The following is a 14,125-nucleotide window of genomic DNA, read 5'->3' as shown; positions in this document are numbered from 1 at the left end:
TAAAATGTTTGTATATTTCAAAATAGTATAAGCAAATCTAGAGACATGATGAATATGTTTGTATACATCAGGACATAAAAAAATCCAAAGACATTAAAATGTTTATACAAATCTGGACAGTAAAAAATCAATGGCCATTAAAATGTATGTACACATCAGGATACTGTAGGCACATACCTCATGCTCTTGAAGGTAAACTCTGGCATCATCAAGGCTGTCAATGTGAGGGTGTTCCATCGCCAGCCGCTGAGCTTCATCCAACCAGCTGGACTTCCTAACCACATTATCCCTGTACTCATAGCCCTTGGATAAAATGTTGGATTTATCCATAGTTGTATCCATGTGAGGTTTCACTCCCCTGAACCGATCCAGCAAACCCTTGAGACGCTCTCTTTCCCTCTTGGCATCAGCTTCTGGTGCATCTTTGACCAGTTCATTCAAGGACTGGTCAAGCCACTTGGAGTCCTCTTGGTACTTGCTCATGTTTCTCATCTCCTTCTACATGGGACAGATATTTCTAATTACAAGTGTGTTAAAATTCAATCAAGTCAAGATAGATCAAAATGTTGAGAATCACAATAGTATTCTTAAAACTTCTCTTAAGAATTCCTGTGTTAAATAGTTTGAATGACTGAGCATTTAAAGTCTACTTAATTGTGATGGACAGGAATAAACCTGGCAGGTGAGAATAAATACCTGAAACTGTGCCAGCATTTCTTTATACTCCTCTCCTGAAATATTCTCTTGTGCCATTCCTTTGATGAGTTTCTCCACATTTTGTACCCAACCATCCACATCATTCATTCTATAATGGTAAACAGTCATTACAGATAAACTATTTTTTTCATTATATGTTATCACAAGACGGTCAATGTTCTAAAGTGGACACATCTAAGGTGAAAATATTCTATAAAGTTCTTAATCCACCTACTTTTGATGATATTCTTTCCACCTCTCAGGTAGCTGCTTTAGTTGGACATAAGTGTCATCAGCTATCATCCTCAGCTTCTTCCATCTCTCTAAATGGTTTCTGTGTCTCTGGTCCAGTGACTTTTCATCAATGCTTAGCTTGAGTAGTTGTTGGGCTATGTTTTTCATAGATTCAAGCCATTGCTCACAAGAGGTGACCAGGTTCCCTTCTTCAAACATTTGCTGAAATAGAAATGGCTTGTATACTTTGCGCCCTAACATTAGAGAATAGTAATATAAAAATGAATAATATCTAATTATTATGGCAATCTTAAACAAAAAAAAAGAAAATAAGAATAAGAAAATGACAATTCATAGATTTCAAAATTCATAATTATTTGAAAACAAAAAACTAACTTTGTGTCTAGCCAGTGCATCTTTGATGTTCTCATTTCGTTTGATCTGGTCTTGGGCCTGTCTGAGAGTCAATTCAGCTTTCTCCATGCCTTGTTCAAACTTGTCCTCTGGTAGGGCAAACTCAAGTTTCAACAGTTTGATTGGTGCATGGTGCAGGACATGCTGTCATGGAAACAAATGTGGTTTCAGTTGTGCTATACATGAATATACAAGACTAACATTGGACTCATTTGCCAGAGCAATGAAACAGTTACCTCCCATCTCTCCTTTAGATGACCTAGGGTTTGAGAAAGTTGCTTCTGCTCTGGAGGGCTCAGTTGATGCAAGATTTCATTAGCAAGAGCTTCATAATCTGTCATAAGACGCTTGTCTAGTTTGTTGAAGAAAGCCTAAAAAACATTGGTTGAATATTTTATGCGCTTGAACTAAAACTTTTTTAATCAATTAAAAATTTTGTTTTTACAAGTGTTTAACATTATAATTAGTTTTTTCAGAATAGGAAATAATAATTCCACATGTGTCTGTAAGAAGAATTAAACTTAAAGAAATGTTTATGAACCTTATGTTTACGTATCAGGTTGTCGGGGTCATCATCTTTGTCATCCAGTATGTTCGAGGCTGTGTCAAGCCAATCTTCTAGCTCTTGTTGCTTCTGATGGAGTGACCGCCACAAACGAGACAAAGCTTCTAATTTACGCTCCCAGTCTTTGGCACTTGTCACAGAATTCTAGTTTAATTAGGATAGAAACCAATGAAATCAGGGTTTTTTCTGTGTTGCTTAAATTTAAAAGCTGATTTACTTTTTTTGTAGCATTAGATTATTAAAAATATGTTATACCTTTACAGCCTTTAACTAAAAATACTTCAAGTCAGTGAAAATAAAAAACTAGCTTCAAAAGATTACTTGAGGAAAACAAAACAAAACATACCTGAAACTGTTCATTGGCTCGCGCTATCAAGTCTTCAGCAGGGTTGAAGTCAACATTGGCAAGTTTGGCTTTGGTCCCACTGATTTTCTGGAAGACTTTGTTTTTGCTCTCAAGAATTGACTTTTGGTAGGTTATTTCAGTGAAAAAGGCCTAAGGGTGGTAAAATTTACTAATGAGATTTTTAGTTATATTTTTTGGAAGTATTTAGAGTGATAGATGTTCATCAAATACATAAGAACAATTCAGCTTGAGATCATGTCATCTATATCAGCCAACTCGAATTTCGTATCTTTAAGTCTATTTTACTTGTATGTGTAGGTCTATAAAATACAAGCACTTAAACAAAGTAGAAATTCTTAAAAACTTATGGTAAAAAGGTGATTAACAAATATTTTCTTTGCCTACCTTATGTTTCTCTAATCTAGAATCATTGTCTTCTGCTGTGGCCTCTAATTTGTGAGAGTCCAGCAAATGTTTGCCGTCATCCAACCACCTGAACAGGTCAGTGATGCCAGTCTCCAGTGACTCCACATTTGGCAGCACAGCCTTCAGGTACTTGATCCTGTCTGGAATTTCCTTTTTCAGCTTTACAATGGCCTGGATTAGATGGCAATAAAATGGTTTCATTTAATTGAAATAATAAAACAAAACATTTGATCATTTTTGCTTTTTTGCTTTTTTTACTACAGGTCACAAACCAGAACAATTAGTTGGCCACACCCATCACTAGTCAAAAAACTAACTTAACTCATCTGCAGTTGGCTTGAAAATTTACCTCTTTCTGTTCATTTAATGTTTGCAGCATCGCTGTGACAACATCTTGAGAGCTGTCCTTCACTAGAGATTGTGCTGTTTTTGTTGTTACTTTAAAGTTGCTTTCAGCTTCCTGAATTTCATTACTGCATTTCTAGTTTAATAAGAAATAATTATCATATAATTATATCTTTTAAGATCTGAGACCAATTTTCATCATAGATTAAATTAGCTATTTATTATTTACATTTTACACGGCTATACTGGACATACACCAAGTAGCCTGATATGATTTTGCAATTTATTGTATACATTTTCTAATATTATAATCTAATAGTATACTGCACATACATCTAGTTCCAAGAGATAGGCTTTTAATTCAGCATGAATACATCTGACAGGACGGCCCAGAACTTCTAGGGCAGACGTCAACCAAGCAGCCAAGCTGTCAACACCCTTTTCATACTCAGATTTTGCCTTGCCAATAATTTCATTCTGATGGAAAGAATGGAACCCCTCAACAACCTCTGTAAACTGGCGGTTGACGAGTAAAATGGTTCGTTTGATTTCATCAGCGACAGGCTGGGTAGCTCCCTCAATAAGAAAGTTGGCAGAGTCATTTAAAAGTTTGTGTATTTCATGCTGCTCTGACAGGTCATTAAAAAAGTCCTGTTGAAAAATAACAAAGAAATAAATAACAAAGTATTATTGAGCATGCACCATCTAATAATTATCAGTTTTATAAATGAGTGAATACTTAGCAGTAAAGTTATAAAGGTATCTACCTCCTTTTCTTCCAAGCTTTTATTTAAGACTTTCTCTGCCTCGGCAAGCCACACTGTCAGTGAGTCCAAACTAGAAGTGTACTGCTTCCAGGTCTTGATGACCTCTTCTAACATTGACCTCACACCTTTGATTTCAACTGACATGTTTTTCCATTGACCACTGATGTTTCCCAAAAACTGCTCCATTTGTGAAATTTCTGTTTTGTCTATTATATAATATAAATTAGTTAGAATATTATAATGATTTAGCCTTTTCTTTTTAAAATAAATAATTCAATTAAAAGTTGATTTTTTAAATGGTTTACCTGCCCCTCCCATTTTATATATTTCTGACACTTTTTTGCTGTCTGCCAGTAGTTTGTCAAAGGTTTCAAAGAGCTTCTGCTTGTCAACAATATCTGAGAACTCTTTTAACATGTTTTCAACAGAGTTTTGGTGTCCAAATCTCCCAGTCCATTCTGCTAGCTTGAACTCAGCTATCCCCAGAAAAGCTAATAATTTGTATCTGAAATAAAAAATAATATAAAACTGAATCCAAAATACATGTGTTTTTTTTTATACTATTGTCAAACTATTGATAAACTAGAAATCACAAGCTCAATTTTTGAGTCCACCCCATCTTGTAGTTGATTTCTATACATATGTGTTGGTAGGCCTATATGAAATTCTGTTCTGATATTCTTAAACTATAGAGATATGATGATTTGGAGATTAAACTGTAGTCAAGTGTCTTAGCAACTTATAACTGCCAAAGTTTACCTCATGTGAGTGTAGTCCAGTCTGTTCTGTCTGACAGTTGAGTGCAGTGATACATGTTCCAGCCGCTTAGCAATGTGTTCCAGCTGAGCACCCTGAATGGCCAGGCCTTCGTAGCGACCGGCTCGCTTGACTTGAGCAAAAAACTGTTTCCATTCCTCCAAATCTTTGAAAAAAAGCTGTCCAAAAAATTAAAAATGGTTTTAACAAATTATCAGTAGGCCTATTAAATTTTGGAATTTTACAAATCATATTTGTGAAAGTTAAATTTCTATTAACTGTGGAAAAAAGTGTTTGCCAATATCTTGGGTTTTTAAGTGTTTGACTATTTTTATTTTAAAGTGTTTGCTTTTAACTTAGATTAGAGCTATTTTTTATAGATTATCTGAAAGAGGCTCAATATCTTAGTAACATCCCAATTAACAATTGTATAGTTAATTTAAAAAAAAAAATTAAATTGTCAGTCAACAATTGTTTGAGGATCTCTAAATCATTGATTTGTGATGTTAGTAAATCTAGTAAGAAAATACAATTAGATTTCAATTCAAATTAACTACAAAATACCCTGTGCTCTTTTGCAAGATCACCATATTGTTCTGCCATCTCTTCAGGATTGTCAGTTGAAACTTCTTTTTTCTTTAACATTTTTTCTGCCTCATAAAGCCACTGGCCAAGTTGCCCCAGCTTGCCAGGAAGGCAGGCATCAAGTTTTAGAAGCCAAAGTCTTACCTAAAGAATTTCATGGGATAAAAAGCAACTCAGAAAAGAAATTAAAAGTAACTATTTAGTGAACTAAGTCTTGACAAATGGTTGGTCATAGAATAAGTAGAACTGCATTAATTATTGATTAATTATCCGTGGAGAAGTCCAAAAATACAAAGTAAAATCTTACGCCTTCTTCCACTTCCTGCCAACTTATATCCAGTTTTTCCCAATCTGGTCTGGTTATTTTTAAAGCTTGTCCTAATAAAACTTTCTCTCCAAGTTTCAAATATAACGGCTCTCTTCCATCTAGATCTGTTTTGAATTCCAGGTAGGCCTACAAGATCAAGTTTATATTATTGTTTCAAATCAAAAGTCAACAATTTATGTTTCCCTCTTATTAATCTGTCTAAAAACACTACCTTGAATTCTGCTTCTCTGTCCTGGACGGGTTCGAGGGTTGTGGCTAGGACACCCTTGGCATCCACATTCAACCAGCTCATCAATGTGCTGAAAGCTTTCAGTTCTTTGTCAGGAGAGTTGATGTCCAGACCTGGGACTCCCTATAACCAGACAAGCTCTTGCATTAATTCAATATCACTCAGTCATTAAATACTCATTTAAAACATGCACACACAAAAATAATTCAATGAACTGCAATTTTTCCCTTTTTTGTTTTAAAAACAAATGAAAAACCGATCATATTACTATTTCTTTATTTATCAAAAGAATTTTTTATATGTAGTTTAAAAAAAGGTTTAGAAAAACGTACACTGCCGCCAGCTTCAGGATAGGCCTTCAGGAACTGAGCCACATATGTCATGATAGATTTCTCATCCGGCTTGTCTACATCCACATCTACAGGGTTACAATCAATCAAGTTTCAACCATTTAAAAACTCTAGCATCGAATAAATTTAGACAATTACTGCTGTATAGAATGCTAAGAAGCGTCGGCGTGGTCGAGTCGGTAAAGTTCATGGTTGCTAAACCGAAAAGTCTCGAGTTCGAACCCTCGGGCAGATGAGGCTCGTTAGCTGGGGACAGCCACTCTTCTAGGAGAGACAACTCCAAAATTAAACAACTGCTGCCTTGTAGTTTGTTCTTGGTTGGACAAAGGCTATGGAAGCAAATCCAAAACGAAAAGCAGGCTGAAATCGGAGTCAATGGCCTCAATGGCGCATAACCAGTTGACACGTAACGCTTAATTGTGTTGGAGGCGTAGTCGAGTCGGCAAAAAGCTCATGGTTGATAAATTCGAATAAAGTCTCGAGTTCAAACCCACTGGCAGATAAATCTCAATCCCCTTCAACACTAATAATTAAGAACGAAGAAGAAGAAGAATGCTAAGAGAAGGGCCTTTGCTCACCTTCAGGGTCCAGAAGTCTGGGAATACCCAGGTGAGTCTCAGCTGTTGAAAATGCATGCTCTAAATTAATGCGTGCCTGCTGTCTTTTAATCTGGTCCATATCCACAAGATCAGGACGGATATGGTGGATCATGGCATTGAAAGCAATACCAGTTTTCCAACTGTTGCCAAAGTCTTTAATTTTGATACCATAATTTCTGGAACAAATTATCTATGTCAAAACCTTTGTAACACAATATCAATTATCATAATGTCTTAGTCATTACCTCGTAAAACAAAAATCTTGACTATGTTTCAGGTAAATTGTAAAGTAAAAATTAAATCAATGTACTCACTTTGTTAAGACATTCTCTGCCCAATCCAACAAACTTTGTTTTGGTAGCTGAGGTTTTTTATTGGTACCATCTCCAGGCACTGCATTGATCGTTTCTTCAATCTTGAATAGTGCATTAAAACAGACTCAAAACACAAGTTAAATAATGTTTTATAGCATAGTGAAAATTAAATATTGAATACCAACACATTTTTTATTGTTTAAACATACCTGGAAGTATAAAATAATGGTCCAAACCAGGCCAAGAACAATTGAAGGCTTGCCATCTGCAATACTGGAGGTGTTGATATTCACAAGCTTGATCTGACAGGCAAAGTAAACATGAGTGGTAAAACACAAGATTTGTTTCACAATTGTCAGTGATACCCATAACTTGTTTCAAATATGTTGGTGATACCCATAATTTGTTTCACAATTGTCAGTGATACCCATAATTTGTTTAAAATATGTTGGTGATACCCATAATTTGTTTCACAATTGTCAGTGATACCCATAATTTGTTTCAAATATGTTGGTGATACCCATAATTTGTTTCACAATTGTCAGTGATACCCATAATTTGTTTCAAATATGTCAGTGATACCCATAATTTGTTTCAAATATGTCGGTGATACCCATAATTTGTTTCACAATTGTCAGTGATACCCATAATTTGTTTCAAATATGTTGGTGATACCCATAATTTGTTTCAAATAGGTCAGTTATACCTATAATTTGTTTGAAATATGTCAGGGATACATGTAACTTCTTCCCATATGTCAGTAAAACAACATTTTTTAAATAAGATAAAGACTTTAAAATTTAAAAATAAAATCCATTTATTGATGTATTCAAATTTGTGAAGTTACCTTTTTCTTTTCCAAAAAGTTCAGGGCAGTTGATATGTTGGCCAAGTGATGAGGTCTACGAAGCCTTGGTCCTTTCTCCATTGGCTAGATAAAAATTATATTGAAATTTTATTCTTTTATGATTATGTTATGTATTTTAGTTCTAATTCAAAGGAAATGAGTTCAACAAACCTGTCCAGTGGGACATTAATTAATTTTAATGAGTTTTAATGCTTTTAATTATGATCATGTCCTTAATTATGTGGTAGTTTGTTGTTTAAATTAGGTTGGATAATGATAGACTATGGTTTAAGTTTTGAAGATTTTGTAAACAGTTAAGTGGTAAATTAGAAAGAGACAAGGACTTGGAGAGGTGAGCAAGATTATCAGTAGGGGGATGGGTTATGTAGAAGTAGTTTGATATTAAAATATTGAAGTAGAAACAATGCAATAATCGAACATTAATTAACAATGTTCTTGTATGCAAGAGTACAAATCGTATGTATAGTCAGATATAGTTTTTGCTAATCTCACTAGTCTCCCCTTTCTATGGTAAAAAAAAATGTATCGTTGGTGCTCAGTGACCGGATCCATAACGATTTCTAGAACAAAGAGGGACAACTCTGTCCAGCATTAGCTGTGGTAAATAAAAACCACATGAGCTCCCTCCCGTAAAGAATTTCTTCTATTGTGACCTATCCAGAGATCAAAATGTGCTTCACTCAGCACTACCAGATCACATAGAAGCCTACGGTTAGTCCATTTTTCGGTTATAAAAGCACTCGGCTCGAGTGGGCCTCCTCGTACTGAAGTAGATCTTTGCCGGTCTCTTTATGTGTGATCGTATTGAGACACTTTCAAACACATTTCATTCAAGTACAATTAATGCTATAAGCTTGGACTATCAATTTATCGAATTTTGCCATCTAATAAAGGCTCGTGGCTAATCGGGTGGTGGTGGAGAGTAGGAGGGGGGGGGGATCAAACGATTCTATGTACGCTCGAATGAATACACGTCTTGCCTGGAAATTTAATGTTTTAATCTACTTTAATAAAAAGATTGTTTTTAAAATAGGTGTATTTGATGCCTTAATCTGCACAAAAAAATGAATCACGCAAACTAGAGGGTGTGAGATTCACGTAGAGAGCCGTATGTTTAACCAACAGTCTGAGAAAAAATACACGTAGATTTGTCGGCCTAGGGAAATGTTAGTGTGGTGCAAAGAAAGGGAGAACACAAGCCCGTGTGTTGTAGTGATGAGAGTTTATCGGACCATGCAGCCAGAACCTTACACACAAAAATACCGTTTTGACTGGATTTAGGCGCAGTGAATTGTACAGCTACAAACAGTGAAGTTATGACTGGGTAAAGATTTAGGCTCAGTGAAGTTTACAGCTACAAACAGCGACGTTATGACTTGGTAAAGATTTAGACTCAGTGAATTGTGCAGCTACAAAACAGTGACGTTATGACTGGGTAAAGATTTAGCGCAGTGAATTGTGCAGCTACAAAACAGTGACGTTATGACTGGGTAAAGATTTAGCGCAGTGAATTGTGCAGCTACAAAACAGTGACGTTATGACTGGGTAAAGATTTAGCGCAGTGAATTGTGCAGCTACAAAACAGTGAAGTTATGACTGGGTAAAGATTTAGGCGCAGTGAATTGTGCAGATACAAAACAGTGACCTTATGACTGGGTAAAGATTTAGCGCAGTGAATTGTGCAGCTACAAAACAGTGACGTTATGACTGGGTAAAGATTTAGACTCAGTGAATTGTGCAGCTACAAAACAGTGACGTTATGACTGGGTAAAGATTTAGGCTCAGTGAATTGTGCAGCTACAAAACAGTGACCTTATGACTGGGTAAAGATTTAGCGCAGTGAATTGTGCAGCTACAAAACAGTGACGTTATGACTGGGTAAAGATTTAGGCTCAGTGAATTGTGCAGCTACAAAACAGTGACCTTATGACTGGGTAAAGATTTAGCGCAGTGAATTGTGCAGCTACAAAACAGTGAAGTTATGACTGGGTAAAGATTTAGACTCAGTGAATTGTGCAGCTACAAAACAGTGAAGTTATGACTGGGTAAAGATTTAGACAGTGAATTGTGCAGGAACAAAACAGTGACGTTATGATGGGTAAAGATTTAGCGCAGTGAATTGTGCAGCTACAAAACAGTGACGTTATGACTGGGTCAAGATTTAGACAGTGAATTGTGCAGCTACAAAACAGCGTTAGTGAGTACAGATTTATTAAAGAGCCGCATTACTTTCTATCCACTACTAGCAATGTCATGTGCATCTCAGAATGTTGTTACGGCAACAAAAAGATATCCGATGTTTCTAATTATTGCATTTTCAGGCAGGCACGTTGTCTCTGGAAATGTGGTGACAGACTGGGCATTATTTACCCCACCTGGCCACCTCACCTGCCAGGTGACAATAATTCTAGAACAAAAACTGACTCTCTACAAGCACATAAACACCCACATAAAGCTATTGACAATTCTAAAAACTTGTATCGATCCCCGATACATATCAGCAATAAACTTCCATTTGATATCTGATCAGTCCTAGATTTCGCTAATAAAGTTTGAAACCCTCGGGGTCTCACCTGTTAACACACACAGCGCCCCGCCTGAACACAATGCCGTCTGGACAAGTTCAACTGTTTGGCGCTAAAACTAAAACAACCCAAGGGAAATAACCCACGTGATCACATCTCCCAAAAAACAGATAACATTATTTACCTATATTTTGCCTACTTTAAAATTTAAATGGGTACACAGGTTACTCGTTGTCACCTTTCATAGACAAATAACAAGAACCAAACATTTTTGGTGGTGGGTGGGGGGGGGGGGGGGAATTTTCTTTAAAAATCAATACACAAACAGTCCATTATTATTTAACTAGGAAACCTGTGTTACGCAACTTGTCAATAAACGTGTCTCTTCCTGTCTATTGCAGACAGGAAATTATTTGGTTTTTTAAAACAGTAAATCTTTCATCAACACTCACACACTGACAATGATTGCAATCGTGTACACAAGTTGTAACTTTCTACAATTCGATTTTTACTTTAACCTTACTTCCTGAATCACAGTCAGACAAGTGTCGGAACTACCACACCGTCAGACCCCGGGGAGGGGCGAAAAGGACGCAGGCCATTTTTGGGCTGAAAATCCGACCAAAATATATACATTATTTTCGCACCTTGATCGGGGTTATGAAACATAAATAGATCTACTGCAGCAGTGATTGTTCTACGGTAACTAACAAACGCTATGGCTGAGGGGAAAAAACTACTTGAGCTGTAGAGTGAAAAATAGGCGAACGTTCAAACAATATCCATGACAGATTGCTCTTCTTTAAATAGTCTCGTAGGGGTGCCCATAAAGCTCATTTAAACAGTTTTGTTTAAACAAATTAAAAAGATTGCTTCTGTTACGTATTACTTAAATAAGGCATACTAAAGAATGACATAGCTATAATAAACCGGGAGTGGTCTCCCTTAAACTTTCTCGAATATTCTTATATGAAACAACAGGGGATGGCAACTCGGGATATATACATTTTTAATCCATTTTGAATACTTAAGCTTTTTAAAATAGAATAAAATCTCGTAGAAAAATGAATTGCACACCAAGTGAACGCCGAATAAAATGTGCATAATAGTGCGGAATATTATTAGTACTTTATAAATTCACATGCGTTTTTTGAGAAATCGGAAATAGCGAAAATTACTACTTCCGGTCAACGGAAATTACTCAAAATTTGAAACAAGGCATAGAATTAGATCTTTTACTTACATGTGAAATTTCATTAATCTATCTTAAATAGGACTCAAGTTATAGGCTTTTGAAAAATTCAAAGTCGAAAAAGTTCCACTTCCGGTTATCGGAAATCGCTCAAAAGTTAATGCGGATCTACGATTTTTATATAATACTTATATATGAAATTTCATCAACCTATCTGTAACGGTACTCAAGTTATCGGGTTTACAGACATACACACATAAACACACACACACACACACACACACGGACAAGATTGTAAAACTGTTTTTAACACGTTTTTCTTAACTCAGCTTCGCGTTTGTTTGTTTGTTTGGATGTTTGTTGTTAAAATTGACATCGAAAATTAGCCCACTTCTGATTGCTCTAGAGACCTGAAATTTGGCATGCATGCTACTTTCGCCTAACAATTTCAGATGCAATCATAAAAACTAGCAATTAGTGACCGTAATTAGCTTAATTTAATTACGCCCCAAGGACCATAAAATTGAGGACATGATTTCTAAAGATACCGACAAGACTTGAGGCCTATTGACACAGTTACTTCGGCCCCAATCGATGTGAGCGCGCTGGCCGTGATCGTATAGTGGTTAGTACTTCGCGTTGTGGCCGCGACAACCCAGGTTCGAATCCTGGTCGCTCAAGATTTTTAGTCCGTGTATTTATAAACACTTTTTTAAAAACCACGTTTTTTATGTGTAACAACGGACTAAAAAGGAGAACGGACACGGTAACACATTGTTAACGGTGACACGGTTGGTACGCTGGGCATGCTAAAATACACATAAACACGTTTTTCCTTAACTCAGCTTCGCGTTTATTTGTTTGTTTATGGGAGATTTGATCACGTGATTCGTGAGTAGATCTCCACGCCAGCAACGTAAATTACACCCTTTCTCTGTTTAAAGCGTATCGGTCGCTCAAGATTTTTTTAGTCCGTGTATTTAAAAACACTTAGTCAAGTCATACTTAATCAAGTGATTAGATAAAGTAGAAAATAAACTATATAAAAAACTTTTTTAAAAACCACGTTTTTCATGTGTAGCAACGGACTAAAAAGGAGAAAATAAAATACTTAAAAAAACTTTAAAAAAAAACACGTTTTTCTTGTGGACTAAAAAGTAGAAAATAACTATTTACATACATTTGATGACAAAAAACGTGGGTCGGGCAGATGGGTCGGGAAATTTGATGGTGAACGTACCCACGTTTTTTGTCATCAAATGTATGTAAATAGTTATTTTCTACTTTTTAGTCCACAAGAAAAACGTGGTTTTTTAAAAAGTTTTTTTAAGTATTTTATTTCGACTCAGGGAGCTGTAAAACGTCGAGATTTGCAAAAATCTCGATTTTTTTTTTGGTACGATTACAAGACTTTCTCTATACTTTGTATAGATCTATACGAGAAAGTAAAAAAGGAAAGTATTCAAAATTAATAATGTAAATACCAAAAAACATAAGAACACGGGAAACCATGACACATATCAAGCTTCCGTGTTTCATATACTTTGACCTTGTCTTCCTGTTAAACGGTCAGACTTAAACCTAAACTTTCTAGATCTACCAACAACTCAATAACCATCAAAAGATGTATGGAAACATCAAATCAGGAAGTAATTGATTTCTAGCGTGATTGGTTTGTGCAAAAATCAATATAGTAATAGCCTTGAGGGTAGACTGGTTTGGTCTTAGTTATTAAGTTGTTTAATAACTGTCTTCTGTCTCGCTGTCTTAGATAGATATCATCTGTCTCAATGTCTTAGTTGCCGTCTGTTTTATCAGTTTTTGTTAGTAAGGTGATATATGTCTCATTGGTCTTAAACAGGTGGCATCAGTCTCGTCAGTGGCGTAGCGGGGGGGGGGGGGGGGGGCTGGGGGTGCGGACCGCACCGGGTGACACCATTTAGGGGGTGACACCAAGGCAAAAAATAGCAAAATATATAGAGAAAAGTGATAATTCCACTTAATTGATTAATTCGAGTGTTAAAAAGTCTTTTAAGAGCGAATTTGACAAATCCCGACAAGGGTGGAGTGGGGGTTGGAAATCGAAAGTTTGGGGGGGGGGGGGTGCAAATCGAAAATTTGTCCCCGGGCGCCGGGAAGGGTCGCTACGCCTCTGGGGGGTGACACCATTAAGTGCCGCACCGGGTGACACCCACCCTCGCTACGCCATTGAGTCTCGTTGGTCTTAGTTGTCGTATTTGATATTCGTCAAAGATTGCAATGTTCAGGATTTTCTCTTTACGGTTTTTATGAAGTTAAAATTCTGTCAGAGACGTTAAAAAGTCAAATTACTAGACTTGAAACTTCAGCAGATTATCATGACCGCCAAGTAGCTCTGGTAGAGGCTATCCCCTGGTGTGAGAAGGGTCAGTGTATGGTCACTGCAGGATTTCAACACTGGCGAGTCAATGTCAGCTGAATGGCGCAGCACAACTAAGAGATATCACGCGTCAGTGATTCAACACAACATTGATTTATACATGCCAAGTATTTGCATGAAGAATTGAATTCTGATCGATAGATTTTCATATCGAATTCTGCCTGATA

The 14,125-nt window shown here is 36.4% G+C and overlaps 1 protein-coding gene across 9 annotated transcripts in view; it reads right to left on the bottom strand.

Annotated features, from left to right (window-relative positions):
* Positions 1–14,125, bottom strand: part of LOC131956063 (muscle-specific protein 300 kDa) — a 163,076-nt gene that overhangs the window by 129,139 nt on the left and 19,812 nt on the right. For all 9 annotated transcript variants that reach the window (XM_059320425.1, XM_059320424.1, XM_059320433.1 and 6 more), the window contains 21 exons: positions 7,802–7,885; positions 7,164–7,256; positions 6,955–7,055; positions 6,620–6,816; positions 6,024–6,109; positions 5,674–5,814; positions 5,442–5,588; positions 5,114–5,278; positions 4,553–4,728; positions 4,099–4,298; positions 3,794–3,999; positions 3,360–3,677; positions 3,031–3,162; positions 2,661–2,852; positions 2,256–2,405; positions 1,886–2,053; positions 1,581–1,715; positions 1,327–1,488; positions 932–1,152; positions 697–805; positions 178–498 (listed from right to left, as the gene is read on the bottom strand). In XM_059320425.1, coding sequence (XP_059176408.1) covers positions 178–498; positions 697–805; positions 932–1,152; positions 1,327–1,488; positions 1,581–1,715; positions 1,886–2,053; positions 2,256–2,405; positions 2,661–2,852; positions 3,031–3,162; positions 3,360–3,677; positions 3,794–3,999; positions 4,099–4,298; positions 4,553–4,728; positions 5,114–5,278; positions 5,442–5,588; positions 5,674–5,814; positions 6,024–6,109; positions 6,620–6,816; positions 6,955–7,055; positions 7,164–7,256; positions 7,802–7,885 — 3,504 coding nt within the window. The remainder of the gene's footprint in view (positions 1–177; positions 499–696; positions 806–931; positions 1,153–1,326; positions 1,489–1,580; positions 1,716–1,885; positions 2,054–2,255; positions 2,406–2,660; positions 2,853–3,030; positions 3,163–3,359; positions 3,678–3,793; positions 4,000–4,098; positions 4,299–4,552; positions 4,729–5,113; positions 5,279–5,441; positions 5,589–5,673; positions 5,815–6,023; positions 6,110–6,619; positions 6,817–6,954; positions 7,056–7,163; positions 7,257–7,801; positions 7,886–14,125) is intronic.

This window comes from Physella acuta, unplaced genomic scaffold (genome assembly GCF_028476545.2).
Source record: "Physella acuta isolate Inbredline_101_S28 unplaced genomic scaffold, ASM2847654v3 ptg001126l, whole genome shotgun sequence".
Lineage (NCBI taxonomy): Eukaryota > Metazoa > Mollusca > Gastropoda > Physidae > Physella > Physella acuta.
The sequence above is the reverse complement of the archived record's forward strand: the minus strand, read 5'-3'. Positions and strand labels throughout refer to the sequence as shown.